At 36.0% G+C, this 19670-nt stretch overlaps 1 protein-coding gene across 7 annotated transcripts in view; it reads left to right on the top strand.

Annotated features, from left to right (window-relative positions):
- The window catches only part of FTO (FTO, alpha-ketoglutarate dependent dioxygenase), a 270893-nt gene that overhangs the window by 148241 nt on the left and 102982 nt on the right, over window positions 1–19670 (top strand). For 2 of the 7 annotated variants that reach the window (XM_026068859.1, XM_026068858.1), the window contains exon 10: window positions 15225–17590. The exons of 3 other annotated variants lie outside the window; for them this stretch is intronic. In XM_026068859.1, the coding sequence (XP_025924644.1) occupies window positions 15225–15429 (205 nt within the window). In that variant the 3' untranslated portion in view covers window positions 15430–17590. Of the gene's footprint in view, window positions 1–15224; window positions 17596–19670 lie in introns of those variants that run through there. 2 more of the 7 variants (XM_026068861.1, XM_026068856.1) reach the window with 2 other exon arrangements.

The following is a 19670-nucleotide window of genomic DNA, read 5'->3' as shown; positions in this document are numbered from 1 at the left end:
GCTGCACCATCAATTTATTTTGTTGTCTTGCAAAAATACAGGGCAGTAAGTTTAGTGAGGTGTATTCAAATATTTTATTTTGCCCAGTTGATCCAAAATCAGCATTGTGTCATGTAAATCTACAGGTTTTACTCTGTTTTAAGCAGGCAGTGTGGCCAGAACTTCAGGACTTTTCACAGAAATAAAATAATCTACAAATCAGAGCTCGCGGCACTGAGATCCTGGACATCTCTGGCAACAGCCAGAGGTAAAGGAGGGAAAAACATACCATGTCTTTATTTATAAATGCAAAGAAAATATGTATCTGTATAGCTAATACTTCAAACTTCTATACAGTAAGCAACCTTCTGTAAGAAAATTAAAAAAGAAAAACTAAGTAGCGTTCAACTACTGAAGAGAATAAACAGTTATCCACTGGTCATAAATTTACATTTATTTCCTTAATGTTATTCCTGTGTTGTGATAATACTCTTACCACATCCTTCCTCTGTTTCCCCTTTTCCATTCTGTTTCCTTCCTCTCTTCTTCCCCAGGTCTTTAGACACCTATCTGTAGTCCGCAAGAATACATCCTTTGCAACTTAGATCTTTGGTTCAGATACATGAATTTTTACTCTCAAATTCTACGATATCCAATGTGTTTGGGAAAATCCGTATCCATGTATAGTGGGCTTCAGCCCTACACTGCTCCTAGCAGTGCAGCTATCCAGTAAAAATGCATTCCACAGTTGCCATGATGCAACTTTGCAGCAACCCCACCACTGCAGACCATCTGGAGGATTAATCCCACGCTACCCCCATAAGTCTCACGGAGCAAAGTTAACAGTGCTATTAGTTGACTGATAGCCAATGCATACTTCCATGCTTTGGTAGCATATTGTTCTAAGGGCTCTATGCCATGAGAAGTTTGGAAAGAAAAAACACCTGATATTTTGATATTCAGCAGATTCAAGAAGATGGTGTAGGTTGAATTTTTTAGGCGTTTGTGAAAGCAGCCTGAGGTTAAGATGATTTTTTTTTCTTTTTGGTCTCAGTGGTTTTGAAAAGAAAAGTACACGGCACCTTGTTAAAAAATTGGATATTTCCAATGATATATTCTCAAGAACATATTCTCAATATGGTCTAGCAAAATCATCTTTTAGTTGCTAAAGTGTCAATTATGCTTTCTGAAGGCTAGTTTGTATATTATGGTGTCCTCACTGTGTTTTTTTTTAACTGTTGGTCTGCACTTTAACTTGCAACCACAATTGTATTTGATTAAATGTTTTGGGGTAAATGGAATCTACTTCACCAGTGCTAGAAACAAATATATATGGCAAACTTTATCTCATTTTTAGAGGCAATATATGTGTCACACACAGTCCTGTTAACTCTTCACTTGCTCGTCAATATATATTAAAAAAAAAAAGTCTAAAAGTCCTCTGTTATTTCTTAAACCACATTAAAAAAAGGATCATGCCCCAAGATCTGCAGAAGGAAGCGTTGCTTAATGAAAGTGTCAGGAACACAAGGGAGTTACTACATTACTGTAAAAGGTACTGTGTATGATCCCTTGTGTGACTGCCTAGGTCTACTGGTCTTTGTGTGTGTCTCAAGAGGGAGGTAGAACTGTGGAGTGAAAATATTTTTATAGATATTTATTGCACTGAAAAGCTGAATTTTTTGGCAGATTCTGTAAATGGTCATCTACCTGCAAATTCAGAAGGCCTCTTGGGCTTCTTTCACTCCCCGTATTCCTACAGAGAGGCTGCCACAGAAGGTCCATAGATTTTCAGGTTTGAAAACATAATTCACAGTAGTATCAGAAAAAGAATTTTTAAAGGTATTTTTTGGTTCAAGCAATAAAAAGGAAAGAATGTCTGTGAAGAGGGGAGGCAAGACTTGCGTAAAAGACAATAGGGAAGTGAAAAAGTCATGAAGGAATTCTTATGCTTCCATATTTTGAGAGAGAGAAAAATCAGAATTCTTGAAGTAAATCAAAAGTGTAGTGAACTTATGCGCATAGAACTTTGGAAAAGAAAAGAAATGCTTCCTTTTTTTCAAAGTTTAGTCAGCAATTACAAGATGGATATTATGGTAGTGTTACTTAGAGGACTTATTTTCTGTCAAAGTAATAATACTGGTAGAACTCTAGTAAAGTTGTATCACTTTGGAGATAGAGTTAATGTCCCTAATGTGGAGACTGTTACAGCAGTATAAAGGTGCCCATAGTTGTATAGTTTATTCATCATCCATGAGAGCAACTTGATTGATGTAAAGCACCTTCATACTGATAAGCATTTTTCTGTGCTAAGGGCAATGTAGAAGCTTATTTATACACTACTGTGTTTACGTAAGTATAGCTTTTTAGTGTGGACACAACCTGAAAGTGTACACGACCCTGTTGCCTCTTAAAAAATCAACCTTTTTTCTCCCTTCAGTATACCACTTATTCAATGGCTAAATAAGGAGTTTTAGCTAGGTCTGTCTGCTGAGGGTGCCACTTTTGACATCCAGCCCTGAAGGATGCACTTCCTTTCCAAGTCAACCAGGAGCAGTATATCGCCAAAATCCAAGGGAAGGGAGTTATTTTGCCTGTGAATTCATGCCAATAGTAACATTACAAAATAAAATGCAAAGCTAACTTCATATATTTCCTAGTCATTTATCTTCATCCAAGAAACCTTGAACCCAGAATATTCTTAGAATGCAACAAATAAAACTATCTAAATTTAGATATCTATTAAAGTAAATAAATTTCTGAGGAGTCATACTTTTTTGTAAATGTTTGTCTTCCATCTTTCAGTACCATCTTCAGGACACCAATTCTGTGCTGTAATTGCGAATGTAGGAAGGAGGCTTTTCAGTGGTTTCATTAAGGTCCAAAATGTATCAGCAGATCCAGATGAAAGGTTGCGTGCACATATATCTATCTAAAGTTTTGTCTTATATGGTCTCTATTTCTAGCATAACAGAAATCCTAAGATAAAAATAACACTATTTCTTCCCGGACTGCACAAGTAGTAGTTTGATGTCACCGTAATCACAGAGGAACCCTTCTTCCCATTTTGGCTTTAGTCATGTTGCTGTCATAGTTTTTGCATCTCTGTGGAGAAGGGCAATACTTAACAGCAAACATATGCAGGAATTAATGAATATTTGCAATATTTGCCGATAAACCATGGCAACAATTCTATGATTTTATGGCACTGCAAAGCATCTGATGCTAACTTGTGTTTTGGTAGGCAAATTCCATCCTGTTTTAGAGGTTTCAGAGCTGAAGATTAAAATGTAAGAATAACAGACTTAGTTCTGTACTAAAATAGCAGGATTGTACTTTCTATTAAGCACAATCTTCTGAACTCAGCTGATTTTTTCGAATTGAGGTATTGATGAAAAGTCTTGTGTTCCAAGGAATGTTTCTTGACAGGTTTATACTAAAAGATAGTAACTTTAACCCTTGGCTTAAATGCTATGTACTCTGACTATAATAATTGATTTTTATAATTCTTTTTTTAAATAAAGTGCTGGAAAGGGAAAAAACGTGTAACTAAACTGTGTGCAAGTTGTTATATCTGGGTTCTATCCTGTTGTAAACTTATGTCAATAAGGTTGACTTCTCTGGAACTATTTCCAAGAGATAAATTTAACCTCATTCATAAAGCATTAAGATTTATTGTTTGTAGCATATCCTTGTTGGTTTGTATAGTATGCAGCGACGCTTAGTTTTGTTCCCAGTAAAGTCAGTGGCAAAAATTCTTTGACTCTTTTGGAAGCAGATGGTCCATCATATAAATGTTTAAAGATGGAAAGAAAATAGTAAAATGGAAGGAATATTATTAAATCAGTGGAGCAGATACCTGTTTTAGTAAAAGTGTCACTTATTTTTATATACATATCATATTATACTATTCATCAAATGTGTCTTTGAGAAGGATGCAAGTTTGAAAATGAAATGTAATGATTTGTTAGAATTAGCTAGCTTTATTGACTGGATAGTTACCTTTGTACTTGGGGTAACCTAAATTATATATATTTTTAATATTGTAAGCTATTCTGGAAATATGTGGAAAAAAATGTATTGAATGTCAGCGTCTACCTAATATTTCTAGAAAGTATTGATATATTTGTATATAACAAGGTTTATGAGAAAAATAATCTAAAGTCCTTCTTTCAGAAGGTAACTGACATAATATTTTTTGAATTAGTAGAAAAGAATCTCTGCATTTCCTTAGCACTTCTAATGAGTGATGTTTTATTTTATAGAGCCTAAAAAAGTCATATTGTCTTAGTAAAGACAATATTACCCTTTATTAGCACTTTTGTAAAATTGAATTCTTTGAGTTAAGAAAATACAATGTTTTGCATAATTTAAATATTTTAAGTATAACCATCTGCTTCAAATAGGACAGGCCAGTATTCTCCATCCCCGAGACTTTGGTCTTAGTAGGTCTGCAAGCTAAAACAGATCTTAGCATAACTTTAGTGCTACTGGTATCCAGAAACACATGTAATGCTGTTAATTCTCATTTTAAAATTCTGTTGCTTTAAATCTCCAGTTCTCGGATTTCGTCTGGGTAAATAAAGCTCCTCCTGCAAGCCAGCCAGGAAAACATATGATACCATTTGCGATTGCAGAATGCAGCATGCTGTTCTTCTGTAATTATAATGGCCTGAGCAGTGTGGGGTTGGTTAGCCTTCCTTAGCCATCATTAATCTAGCGAGCCTTAGTTAGAGTGGCCCATCTTGGAGAACAGCGGTCCTTGGCGCGAGGCACCTTGGGCTGCGGGGCTGTGCTGAGCGGGGAGAGCCTTGTTTGTTCCGTGCTGCTGCTCCCGTCCCCCAGGAGGCTGCCGAGAGGCTTTTTCCTTGCCTTGATTGCTGCTTGCCCTCTGCCTCCTTCTCTAGCTTGTCCCTTTATTTCTCCTTGTTGTGAAAGTTTCTTTCTGTGTGACTGGGAGTCTGTTTAGCAGACCATATTGCAAGTGAAGGTGCATCGTTTGTTGCCTGATTTTGGCAACGCTGGGCAGTCAGCTGGGATGTAATTAAGACTCTGAGAACAGGCTGTCTTCTCCACAGGAAGGGCATGTTAGATGTTGCTGGGATTTGGGGCTGTCAGTTTGGCCAAGGCTGGAAACAGAGCTAGGGACAGTGATCTTTTCTTTCATTTATAATCCCTTTATGTACAGTGTATGCACTTGGCAAAGTTTACATATAACCTAGTGGCTGGAGCTTGCAAGCCAATGCGGCTAAATTAGCATATGTTACATGTATATTTTAGTAATATTTTAAAGCAAGTGCAAATTTCCAAAGTGAATTATGCATGTATGACAGAAATAGGGTTGTGTTGCATTGGGTGTCAAATCCCACAACTTTTTGTCAAGACCATGGATTTTACATTAAAAAGGCAGAGAGACTAAACGAGGTAAAACAGTTTTAATTTTTAACAGTTTGGTCCAGCCTAAGGAACCGCTCTCTGACAGTTATAACTGACATTTGAATAATTGGATTAATTCAGAGAGGGGCAAATCCTGTATTGGTGGCTGTGCTTGTTCTATATGTTGGGTTTTTTGTTTTTTTTTTAATATACTTAGGAATGGAGCAGAATGGTTTAATTATTTAGAGGGCACTTCGTGCAGTATAAAATACTGTTATTCTAAAACTTTGGTCTACAATGAAGGAGGAAAGATATTTGTATTATTCCATTTTTTTACATATAGAGGCTTAAAAAAATTATGGAACTTATTGTTTTGTGCTTTTGAAATGAATGTAAACAAACCAGGAGAGATGGAACTTATCATTTGTGGCCCAAAGCACCAGAAATGGAGATAAGAATGATTCAGTCAACTATATTCTGATGTTTTCTACAGAAGTGTAAACTTGTAAACTCCCGGTAATAATCACATTACTTTGCAGTTGCAGAGTATTCAATTAATGCTATTGCGTGCAGTATCTCTTCCAGTTTTCTTAAACCAGTATTAAACTTTTTTTTATTCAGACTTTTGATCTTTCCATGAGAATATTTTAAAAAGTAAATGGTTTTACTGTGCTGAAAGCCAAGGGTAGGAAGGCTAACTATTGTCAGAGAGAGTTTAGAATACTGGTTTGCTTCTGACTGTTTTACCCAGCAGAACATTAATAGTATTGACACTCAAGCAAAAAGTGTTGATTCACTGCTTATGATATTAACACTCTGTAAGAGAAGCATGAAACATGCCTGTGAAATGCCACGTGCATGTGTGGCTGCATATATGATTTAAGACAAGGAGAAATGCTTTTAAAGGTGTTACAAAATTTACTTTGGTTTTATTAGTGTATTGAAATATTTTAATGTCGCAAAGGAAGCAAATTACCTCTTTCCTAAGCATTACTGCCTGCCATATTGCGCTTACATATTACATCATCAGAAATTCTGGTAGCTTAATCCTGTTTCCAAAATGAAAGTCAGCAGTGCCTGATTCTGCCAATATAGATGGCAAGGAAACATATTCTTTAAGTAAGTTTTGTACATTTTAGTCCTGAAGAGCTTCTGTACATTCCTGACATGCTTTATCATTTGCTTTGCAAACAGGGCAGTCAAGCTTTCTTGTGTCCAGACTAGCATTCCTGTGGGAATTCTCAAAGCCTTTTAAAATTATGGGGGGTTTTTTGTTTTCTTTTCTTTTTTTCTGGGGCAGTCTAAGTAAATCCCAGGAGTGAAGTTGCCATCTGTCCTCTATATTAAAAGAATCTCCTATATTATATACCTGATGTTCTTGTCCCAGAGATAAATGTTGATAATTAAAAGGACAGCATTTGTCCTTTATTCTGAATAAAAATTCTTTCCAAGCTTATGAATAATTTTTAGGTTCTTTAAACCAAAAAATTCTCCAGCCTGTGTGACATGTTGCTTGTTTTTTTGTTTGTTTTTCATACCAGAGTTTTGGTAACTATTGGCGAGTATATTAGCTAGTTAATAATCTAAACATGTGCGTGTATGATTTAAGTTAGGCTGAACACCTACTGTACAGTAGTAGATAAATTATTATCATCAATAAGTGTTGTGGTGGAGAGGAGGAAAGACAGCGGGTTGAGCGTGGGAGATTCACTTGAGCCAGGCACCTATTTTGAGATTGTTTCCATCATAAAAATTGCAAGTTAGAGACTCCACCTTCCCCCTTCAAGGAAGCAATCTATTTCATTGTGCAAACTTTCTTTCTCAGCAAACATTTGCCCAGGAACAATACTGCATCTTTACACTTCAGCTGTAGCTCACTAGTGTCCATAGTTGCTGCCAACGGTCCCTCTGTTCAGTGAATATCATAAGGCGTGTACGTTCTGCGTACAAACTACTTACATTCTGAACAGTATAATTAGGCAATTCAAGGATAATAATTTAAAAGTGCTGTCCTTGCATGTGGTTTTAATACAATAATGTGAAGAAGAACGTTTCTGTCAATAAGAGGAAAAAAGGGTGTTGAAGTGCAATAGTCCATGGTGCTGTCCTCCATGCCTCCATAGTAAGTAGGACCGTGCCAGGTACGACCAAAGACCAGTCCAGCTCAGTATCATACAAAGCTGGACAACAGCAGATACCAAAAGAAGGAAATACGAATACAAGAAGTATATAGTGGTTTTTCTCTTTGGATATTGATCTAGCTCCAGTGATATGAGGCTAACAATTTATGTTGCAAAGGCAGTATCTGTGTATTTAATGGTCCTCAATAGATATTTTTTTCTCAGTGAATTTCTGCATTCACTTTAACTCATATAGACTTTTATTATCCTCAATATTCTGTTGTGAGCAGTTGCACTACTTAATAAGTTTCTATAAAAAGGTATCTGCTTTGGATTGCTTGTTTCTTATGTTAGGAAACAGTGAAAAGTCATTCCCTAGTCTTTCATTCTCTAATGATTCTGTGGAGTTCCATCACATCTCCCCTTTGTGATCACTTTTCTAGCCTGAACAGTCTTACTCTATTTAATCATTCTTCTTAAAGACTCCTTTCCTTATATTTGATCATACTGATTGCTCTTCTTTATGTCCTTCTTAAGTAGTGTCTCTATTTTGGCGTGAAAAAACAAAACTTTTTTGTTCTTCTTGTTCTGGCATCTAACCATATGGAAATACCACCGTGTGCATGTAAATGATTTTTTGCTTCTAATTTGTCTATAAGAACCCAGGTTGTTTTTTTTTGTGAAGTGAAATGTAGGAATTATCATAAACATGTTAATAATTATTTTCATAACTTACTAAACATCTAGCATCTTCAGACATATTATTTCTTCTTATAATTGTGTATGTCATTAAGAATAGAAGGTGGAAGTAAAGCCAGAGCAGAGTTTATCTATCTGTCTTGGAAAAAACCCACAAACATTTGTCATCTGTTTTTTATGTTTCTGATATTTTCTAGATTTCTGATGTTGTACATCAGAATGTACATGTAAAGGAACTTCACAAGCGTATGTTCTAAACTTAGTTTATAATCTGCCTGGAATACCTTGGATATAGAAAAATAGTGAATAAATTAATTTCAGTATATGAAACAAGAGTCTTCCTTATATATAGTCCATTGAAAAGGTATATTATCTTAATTTTTAGTTTTATTTTAGAAGACTTGTTTGGATATAGTGACTATCATTTCATTTTAGTGCCAGACTATCTTTAGTTTCATCAAGTCAACTATTGTTAAGATAATTATCTTGTTTTAGCAACTAAAGATTTCTTTTCAGAAAACTTCTTTGTTCTTTGAATGATTTACTAAAAATTTTAGTGATTTATAAAATATGGAGGTCTATTAACATTCATTGGTGCTTTCTTATTTGCTGTGGTGGTATTGTATATCCAGTTACTAAGTTTTAAGTTAATCACTTAATGTTTTGTATGAAGACACGATATGGTCCTTAATGGTATAATAATAATCAAACATATTGCTGCTTATGGATCCAGCTACTCAAAAGAAAAGTGGTCGACAGACAGTATGTATAAAAATTGCATATTCCTGTGCCAGCCTGCACCACCTTTATGTAGGTAGGGCAACAAGAAAGAAAACTAACTTACTGAAGTAACAGGGGAAGTTGCAAACACTGTGCAGCATAATTCAAGCTGGATGTTGGACAGGGCATGGGGGGCTGTGAAAAGCTCCACGGGTTCTTTAAAGACATTGGGATGTGATTTCTTTTGTTAGGCCAAATCTTTGGTGATTTGGGGCAGTACAAATGAAGGGTGGTCTGGCACATGTCATTGAATAGAAATGCCTTAAAATTACTCTGCATGATTGGTATGATTTTAAACCTGAGTTGTCTTCTCAGAAATTTTGTGTTTCAGAGTTGATTGCATTATTCCTTTTCTGAGCTTAGGAGAGACGAAGAACGATTGTAATTAGTTTTCACTCGTTCAAGTTAGGTATCTTCATTTATAACTGTGTGTGCCCTCTGGTGGTACGGTGCAGCCATAAATCTAGGGATCCGGATGGCTCACTGGTATCCCCTCGCTCTTTTTTCTGGTCATGTTTAAGCAATGATAAAACCCTTGATGGAACGTTATAGGAAAAAAGGGAAGAGTGTGTATGCTGAGTTACTTCAGGGGTGTTTGCCCCTCTCGACCAAGTATCCTTCAGTTCAGTACCTGGTGGCCCTCTAAACTTATTTTAGAAGTTCTTCTAGACACCCAAGTTTGAGACTGATTTTGAATACTATGGTTTTGAAATTTTACATGCTGGCTCCCAGGATAGAAAATTTATCAGTAATGGTCTTGCATTTCTTTGTGCCTGACTTTGGTTTCTTCTGTACCCAACTTCTGCCCTCTGCTGCCAGGGTATGGAGACAAGTTTTGAAAAGGAGACTAGTAATAAGTGGACTGATTTCTGGAAGGGCTCAGATGGAAAAGCCCTTCAAGTCTTCAAGATCAAGTCTTAATGTTTGTGTGGATTTCCCTGTCAGTGAAAATGTTATGAGGTCAATTCCTTTCTGTGATATGAAAAGTTTAGGAGGGAAATAATCCAGTTTATACATGGAAATTGAAAAGAGCTTATGTGTAAAGTTTAATGAAATCCACTGCCAAAAAACTGAATATGTATATGAAAAAATATATATATATGGCAGTAATTTGTGGATGAAGACACAAATAAATATACAGAGAAATTATCATTTAATAAAAAAGATGTATGTGACAGATGGGATGTGCGTTTTAGAAGATGCTGCAAACAATTGCGTAAAAATACGATGAACTGAAATACAGGATGCGCCTATAGGATACAGCAAGGCACACTTGATAATTGCATAGCAGGTTCGTTTTCAAAGATGACTGCTGCCTAGCAATTCTGGGTGCTATGAGTTTGTAACTGAAGTTATGTGTACAAGAGGCATGTATTAGATAGCGATAAATGGATCATTTCAAATGTCATTCTTCAGCGTCTTAGAGTTGCTTGGTAGAATTTTGATATGCAGTTGTTGGTTAGTGCATATACAGTAACAATCCCTAATGATGAAGTAATCTTCCAAAGTGTATACAGAATTTTTAGTCTCTTTCTTCTTAAAATCATCCTTTGCAGATTTCTCGTATACAATATGCATAGCAGAATGTAGAGTCATGTCTAACTCATTACAGAAAACTTTATCAAGAATTCCTGTTCTCCAGTAGCTGCTAATGCATAAGATTTTCTTACCATAACATTTTCCTTTTATTAGTATTGATTAAACTATAAAGGGTTTCATTGCTGTTAATAGGGGGCACGTTTTAAATTTTAGATCATTAACATTTAAATAGATTTTAATTGTTAAATATAACAAATTTATGCAGGTAAAGATTCAATTGCTTCAATTAATTTACATTTATACGTTCAGAGATCTTTGGCTAAGGCTAGTCTCATAAAACTTTAAGGGTCCCACAAGGAGTTCTCCATACTTTTATTCTTTCTGTTTTATCTCTGCTACTTTCTGCATATTATGTCTTTGAAACGGCTAGAATTTTATCCAAATGGCACTTAATAAAATAACATTTCTTTTGGCCTTTTAGGCAGAGGTTTGTTTCAAGAGATATATATAAAGAAACAAGTGAAATTTAGAAGTGTGTGAATGAATTCTAAATTTTCTTTTGAGTTTGGAGGTTAATCATCCTCTCCATTATGCACATATAGGAGAAATAAGGCGTAACCTATTTGGAGGAACATGCAATTTGGGCAAAGAAACAATTCCTGGGAATACTCTTCCATCCCCACAGGTTCCAGAAGCCCAAATGAAAACAGGTAGTTCGTCTGATATCTTATCTCCTCCTACAGAGGAAAATTCAGAAAGAATTTATTCTCATATATTCCTTGATATGGGTCTGGCTTTCCTCTGAAAGTATATTATCTTGGATATAGCCTGTGTGTGTGTATGTGTATATATACGTACACAAAAGTGTATGAATATGTAGGGTAAGTTTCTAACAGCTCGGTAGAAAGCTACCTGTGTTACTTAAATTAGTAAGTTAGCACTAACTTGTATGATATCAAGGTAAAATGTAGTACAGAGTAAGGAGAAGAGAGATGGAGGGGGGTAGTATCTCTGGCTCCACTATGATGAGGAAGAATATGTTTAAAATATTAAAGTTCACGGAGGAGGGAGACAAATTTCTTAATTTCCTTAAAACACCCTGGTCAGTGCATAATTGTATATGTGTACTCCCAAATAAATTGCTAGAGAAAATCTGCATACATGTAACATTTCTGTATGTTACCATATGTTCATCACGTGCTGTGAACTAGTTTTCTGAATTTCTTAACCCAACATGCAAAAACAGAGATTCACGGGATTGTAGAGGATGGATCAGGCATTGAAAGTTTTTAAGTTGAGAAGAAATTCACAAAGAGATGTCAGGGATCTGAAGCAAGTTTCATCGGGGTGTCAAATCAGTGGCCTGCAAGGGGTTTAGCATGTTGGAAAGGAAAAGGTTGTAGTCACCATATGAAGGATTAGGTCCTCCATGAGAAGAGACGAGTGGGCCAAGAACGGCTCATGGGAGGAGAAGGAACTGCTAGAGGACACAGGGAAAGGAAGAGCAGATGAGTCTTAAAAGCTCAGGCGCAAACAGATTTCAGGAATTGTGGACACAGAAAGATTAAAGGCAGCAGAGATGTAAAGGAGAATGGAAATGGGTGAGAATCTAAAAATTTTCAAAGAAAGTTTTGAAACATTTTGTGAAAGTGATTTCTGTGCACCAAAGGTGGACCAAGCCAAGCTGAGGCGATCAGAAAGGAATTTGAGAGGAATTTGAAACAACAGTAGTTAACACACATTCAATGGATGCTGGAATGAGAAAAGCTGAAATAATGGTTAAAGAGGAAGTTGAGATCTAAAATGTTGGGTGCGTTTCTCATGACAATAAATATCAATATTTTAGGAGGGCTTTGCCAGTAAGGAGTGAAAAGTTAAGTGAAAGAAAAAAGAAGGAAAGATGGAAGAGTCAGGGGTGAGGTTAGTAGTTAGCACAAAATATGATCAAAATGACACACTACTAGAATATACTGACCATTATGGAACAAAAACGTATGCATTTCTTGAGGATAACTTGACTTGTTCTTGTGTTATGAAAGGCAACTTGTGTCAGGAGTTGGAGTCTTTTTCTTGATAGTGATTTATCCTGTCAGCCAGTATTGATTTTGACTGTGAAAGGGAATACAGCAAAAATGGCAGCTGCACTCTGACGGCACTCACCAGTTGCTGGGTGGCGGGCTGCTGTGCAGAGCTGTTGGCTTCCGTGATCACCGCGTTTAGAAGTGTAATTATCATTGGTAGGAAGAGAAAATCTCGCCTGAAAGTTTGATGAACTGGTAACAGAAAAAACCCTAGTTTCTTCACCAGGTCCGTTTCCTGACTTTGTTACAGTAGTTCTTCTGTAGGAAAAAACAAACAGACAAACAAAGCTACAGAACCATATATTAATATGTATAGAGGAAACTGAGCTAGGCTTGAAAGTGATGCAAATTATCTCCAAACATAAAAACCGCAAGAATTCAAAAAAAGGATATTTCCCCCATAGAGTATTAAAAAAATCATTTTCTAGTGTTTGAGTGAAGCATTTGCATTTCCATGTTTATGCTTCTACATCTGTCCGTCAGCAAGTGTGCACGTGATTTTATGCCTTTGATTCTGAGTTTAAGACAAGAAAAGACAGTCTGATTTCCAAGAGGGAAAATCTTTCACGTTACAGCATTGTGTTAGTCTTGGATTTTTGTTAATGTAAAAATAAGAATATTTACTGGTGAGGGACTGAGATCTACCCATAAAATATCTATGAAGGAAATAAATATTTTAAAATGCAAGCACTAAAGTTGTATTGGCATTTCAAAATAGGGTCAGAGGCTTGTTCTTCCATTAGAAATGTCAGTGTTCTAATGCATATTACTGCAAACACTGAACCTTTCACGATAAAGTAACTACTGTGTTGCTTTTTCCAATTGAAAAAAACACACAGAGTTCTTTTTTATTTAAAAAGATCACAAGATTTCTATAAATGGTAATAGAGGGCTTCAGTATTAAGAGAAAATGGAAGTTTTTTGGAAAGATGATTTATTCTATCTGGATGGCACAGAGGACACCGCCAGAATAACATCTGCTTGGCAAGTTAATTCATGTATATTTTAATGAAGATAGTTTCTGTAAAATGAGCAGAGAAGAAGCACTGCTTCTGCAAGATAAATGTATCTTTTCTTCAGTTGATCCATGTCTAATAACAAAAAATGTAAGAATGCACTTCAATCTGTATGTATATAGCCTTAGTGCACAAAGGGAAGAGGTGTGCAACATGATGTATTTGGAAGCCAGGAGTTTCTGCAATCTCAGCAGCCTGCTATCATCAGCTAAGGCTCCTTTTGTTCTAGAGAGCATAACATAAAAGCTACAGAAACTATTACTTCAAAACCTTTTTGCACCTGATATCGGTGATGCTATATGATCTGCCTTTTTAGTAGTCCTATTTCCTTCTGGCGTACAGTGGCAACAGGGAGTACTTAGATCTACTTCTTGGATTTGCATATTCCCCAATATTAGTTTGTGCCTTAACAGCAGAATATGACTTTTGGTTTCAAGGCCATTGATTTTCATGCAGAATTAAGAATCAAAGTGTATATTATGCACTAAGGAATTGTCTGTATATTTAAAATCTCTGGTAGTGATGTCTGGATACATAAAAGCGAGAAAAGAGTAGATTATAACACAAAAGAAAGAATCTAGGTTGTGAAGACCCTACACAGGGATTTCACCCGTGTCCAGTACCTGAGCTTGACAAACTGAATACCTGTAATTAAGTGCTGAGCAATCTCAACTTCTGTTGACTTGGCTGAGAACCGAAGTTGTTTCAGATCTGTCCCCTATCACATTAACGCCCCCCAAATTTCTGCTGCAAAGTACACAAGAGTTTGTGTAAATGGGCGTGGGGGGGTGAATAGCTTGTGCTCTTCCCTCAGCTTGTTCTACGGCCTTCAGAACTGCTGGTAGATTAAACACATGTTCAGCTATGTCATTCCTTATAATTCACAATTAAAATTCCAAGAAAATAAGGAGAGAACAAGAGATGTGATTTAGCAGGGAGTGGCCTCCTGAAGTTAAACTGGAAGTTTAGATGCTGTTATTGTGCTCAGGGTCAGTAAAACAATCTCGTAGAAAAAGTAAGTCTTGGACTTTGTGGAACTTGGAAGTTTTGTAGAAATTATTTTTAAGCCAATAATGACTCTAGAGAATATATGTATATGCATATGCAAAGCAAACTGTTTGAGATGTGAAAACCGATGTTTTTCTTTCTAAAATGTTATAGGAGGAATTGTTAGGGCCTATCAGATTAGGAAAATGAAGAATCATAAAATCAGGTATTGTATAACTGGTTATCTAAGAGACCACTAAAGAGAATTAAGACCTCAGGAAAACTGAAAATATTGTGAATTTGAACATTTTAATAATTTCCTTGGTGCTAAAGAGCTGCTACCTTTATCATATTTGGGTTCACTTCACTGTGCATATGAGGCATATGTGTGAATGTCATTGTTTTTTCTTTTTTCAGCCAAGCAGGAAGTGTACACCTTTCTTGTCCCAATGTGTTTTAAAGAGGGTAAAGTTTAATTCATGTCAGTCATTTATGAATGGCCTCCAGACACTGAAGGCATCAGTTTAACTTGAATGTTTGCATCCACATTATTCTGAACAATTAGTCGATAATATCCTTGGCTGTTTATTTAATTTAAAAATAATTTGTTAGAAAATATTGACATGCTTTTGCATGTTCCTCCAAAGCTCTTCTCATCAGCTTGATGAACCTTCACAAGTCACACACAGCTTACCAAGTAAACAGAAATGTAATAGCATACAAAGAACGGACTCCTGCAGACTGTGGATGTACACACAAGAACTACACATTGGCTGCTTCATGTTAGTGGATATAAATTTCAGCATCTTGTATCCGCCTACACAAGCCTGTACAATTGGCTTGAAAAGGTAAGCGTGTGGAAGACAAACTCAATAAAATGCAAAAACTGAACAAACATGGAAAAGTGTCCAGGCAATTAAAAGACGGGATTCACTGCAGATAAAAATGTATGATTACTTTTCCCCTAAAGTGGTACTCTAATAGAAAGTTATGGCCACTTGCATGAAATGGAGACATTCATACAAAATGTTACCACTATCTTAAGTTCCTTAAGTGTCAGCAGAAATACAGATTCCTGCATTTGTACATGTTCTTTCTGACTATTCACATACATTTAAATATGCCTTACCAGTGCAAGTCACAGTTTTGTAATCATGTCCAGGCTTTGATATTTTAGCCCTCTCTGTTAAATACATTATAATGAAAATTAGATTTATTTTCCTTTTTTTTAAAGACTCAAGAGAGTTAATTCTAGTCTTTCCACTGTACTCACTATATTTTGATTAGTCCTCCAAATTTACCTCTAATGAACCTGTGTTTGCACAGGGGGAAAGAGAAATAAATATGGTGTATCTTCTTTAGATTGCAATTCTCTGCTAAAAATAAAAAAGCATGCTCTGATTGCGCTGTTAGGACCTGATTCCTGAGTCCAGCCAGTCCAGACAGGTCTGCCTACAACTATAATCAAGTTGATTGTATTGCATTGGTATTCTAATTTCCAATTTGGGATTTTGCTACATAATCTCTAGTAGAGTATATCTAATCTTTATGAGACCCAAAGTCTTTGTATAAACTCTCTAGATTTCCCTCCATGTGTCTCTGCTAAACTGAGATGTGTCTTCTGGCTGAGTTGTAGAGACATTAAATTACTGAGTAAATCAATACAGCGTTGTTATGTCACTGTATCTTTTTCAAAGACCAGCTCAAATTTTGTATTCTGTAGCTTTGATCCCTTTCATTTAATTCTAAGTACACTTGTTATTATAGTAACTGTTGTTTGTATGTTATTTTAGCTTTTTACTTAAGTAGCTATTTAGCAATTTAAATGAAAATGTAATTAGGTTACATCTGTTTTACATGCATGTAATACCACGCAGATGTAAACTTATATTAAAGCCATATTTTCTTTTTGGCAAAAAGACATAAGAATAAAATTGTAGCAATCATGCAATACGTCTTTTTTTTAATAGTGTACACAAGATGTATTCCAGTGTTTATGTTGTGATGGTAACAGCCTTTTCTACTTTTATGAGAGACAACATGGGAAGCTAACTGATACAGCCTTTTATTTTAGTTGTACAAGGACAAGTACACTGTTACACTGGTGTAAATCCGGAGGAACTCCATTGAAGTTAGTTAAAATTCCTTACTAAACTCATCAATTTCAGTAACTTGGTCTTTTCGGAGCCAAATGCCACTCTAAGGCTCTCCTCTGAAATAAAGAATCAATGTGGGTTTACACCGTTATAAATAACAGTAGTATTTGGCTTTCAATAGCTTTATAATAAAGATGAACTTTCTGCTGGACTGATCTTACAAGGTGCTGAGTACCCTCAGCTATCACTGACTAAGATAGTTGTTTTATGCTCTGGCCAGAGAGAGAAGAGGTATGGATGCAATTCCAGCTTTTCCCTGGACTTGTATATAGACCTTAGGAAAGTACTTAAGCATGTACTACTGTGACTGTAATGCAGAATTTCTCCGTTCTTTTTTGACTGTAGGCTCTTCAGGGCTGATTCTTACTCTTAGTTTATATGGTGTCTAACACGATGGTATCAGAATCATGAGTAATGTCTGTTGATACTGGTGTGAGACAAGTAATAAGTGAAATATATAAACAAGCTAGGGTTCCTGGCAGTTCCCTAATGGTGACTAGTATCTTGTAAGACTTGGGAATTTCTTTGGCGTTATCAATTTGTCTGTCGGTAGGCTAAAGCATCAATAAGTTTGTTCTGTAGTGTAGCACGCACTTTTTGCTGGTAAATAACGCCTTGAAACCTGCATTAATAAGGTGAGGCACATCTTGCTCATTTAGGTTTACTTATATAAGCATAAATTCAAAGTAAACAATGTGTTTTACCTAGAACAAGAGTGTGTTTTAATAATGTTTTATTGTTTCAATATTTGCTTTTGTTCAATACCTCTGCCTTTTCTAAGAATAATTTTAAAGGAAGTTTAACTGGTTCGCATTTTTCTTCTTTCCTGTGAACATTTAAGGCTTTGATTCTACAACTGTGAGAATAAACAAATGAGACTACTTGGAGACTTTTTTTTTAATTAATTAAGACTAGGAATTATCCATGAAAAATCCACAATCCCAGCCTTGGTTAAAAATTATCATTAATAGTTTTGTAAATATTGATGGTTTCTTTGTATATTTGTAAGCATACAGAATTTTTTAAACATGTCAATTTTAAAACACTCCTTCACAGATATTGTGCTTCTACTCCAAGTTCCATCATTTCATAGAATTTATCTTTTGCTTTTGTGTTAACTGAAATGGCTTGGGTAACTTTGCTGCATAAGGTACTCTCCATTTTCTTCTTTATTTTGCCAGAGAAACTGATGGATGCAGAAACTTTTACTTCCCACACACGGAATTAGTCAGTTGATTGGTTGTCTGTTATGTGTGGTTATGCATGTGATATGTATCTAGGATGTTAATATTAACAATGTGGAAAGAAGAAGCACAAGGTTTTTTTTTAAATACTATCAGGCAAACAAAGCTGGGGTGCTGCTTTTTTTTTTTTTTCCTTCCCCCCTCCTTTCTGCATGGAAATATATGGAAACAAGAGGGGAACGCACCTATCTTGAGTGATATGTGGCTTCTCACTTTTGGGAGATCAGTGCCATTCTCCTGTCCTATAGACTGGGTTGAGGAGGGCTTGCTCTCAAGTTGGTATAGTGATGATATGTATAGATAAATATAGGTGTATAAATACAGAGGTGTGTGTGTGTATATTTAATACCTCTTGAGTTTTAACAGTTTCAGCATGCCCCAATGCCACACACACTGTACTTTAAGTAGAACTGTCTCAGTTTCCAGACTGGCACTGCCACAGTATATGTCAGCTTTCTGCAGCTTTCTTGGTATTTGCAGACTGTGTGGGTAAACTTTGCAGAGAATGATTCAGTATTAACTTACATTGCAACTGGCTGTATGATTTATGGTGACTTTAGGTAGGAGCATACTATGTACAATGTATTCTTTCTACTTCTGTCTCCTTCTGGCCAGCCATACCTCCATTTATTGCATGTAAAAATATAAATGCCTGTGGTTGGCAAGGAAAGCCCTCTCAGAGATGTGGTGGTGATGGCTGTAGTTAAGTACTTTGTCCTGGTTCCACAGCTGGTCCACCACTGCTACTCAGTGCTCCTTCCTTTCTTGGCAATGCAATGGAGCATGCTGTTCATTGTCCCTCACCTGGCCTTTTATGCCACTGTGGTGTAATGCTTGTGGTAAATTGTAGTTGAGTTATGATTCAACATTGGCTTTGATTACTGTCACCTCTAATTGGTCAAGACAGCTCTCTGATTATTAGTATTTTTTAATACTTTAAAAGTTGTCTTATAAATCAAAGATATGGAACATATTTTATATTCAAAAGATCATGTGCACGGAGGGAGAGAACCTGGCTACGTGATTAATAACAATTATGCAAGCACTTGCATAGCATATAACATCTTTCCATTTATGTTATGACAGGTTTCTTTGCTGAAGAGGTAAATGAGTGTCTGTTATGACTGCCAGAGTCAGGAAAGAGCATTGAAACCTGGACTCAGTATCAGATCATGTTTCACCAACAGAACAAGATTGATTTATTGTGTTACATCAGGGTTAGATGGACCTAGTACTGCTTCACCACATGCTATTTCATTCCCTTGTCTACTAAGTATGCAAGTACAAACAGCTTTAACACAATTCTTTACCTAGAAACAAGCCTGAGGCTTCATCCAAATACTTTTAACATATGAAAATTGAGCTGCTTTGAACTTGTATGTTTTTGATAACTGCTTGGTATGCTTCCTGGAGGATCACCTGTAGGCTTTTCTTTCCAAATCCTAATCCCTTTGATTAAGTGCCAGGACAGATAGCTCTCATTGAATAACTCCAGTCTCATAATTCTTCCTTCATTCAGAGTTGAAAGGGAGCTGCTGAAGCTTCAATAGGTAAATCCTCAGATTTAGTTAAAGCAATTCAGACACTTAGAAACTGAAATTGTTTTGTTCTAAAACAGGGTTCAGATGGGCTGCTGAACATTTACATACCACTAGCTGCCAGAAGCTGTAGGATGGAAAAACAAAACAAATTT

The sequence above is a fragment of the Apteryx rowi genome, unplaced genomic scaffold (assembly GCF_003343035.1).
Source record: "Apteryx rowi isolate R43461 unplaced genomic scaffold, aptRow1 scaffold_28, whole genome shotgun sequence".
Classification (NCBI taxonomy): domain Eukaryota; kingdom Metazoa; phylum Chordata; class Aves; order Apterygiformes; family Apterygidae; genus Apteryx; species Apteryx rowi.
Note: the sequence above shows the minus strand (reverse complement) of the source record. Positions and strands in the feature narration are given on the sequence as shown.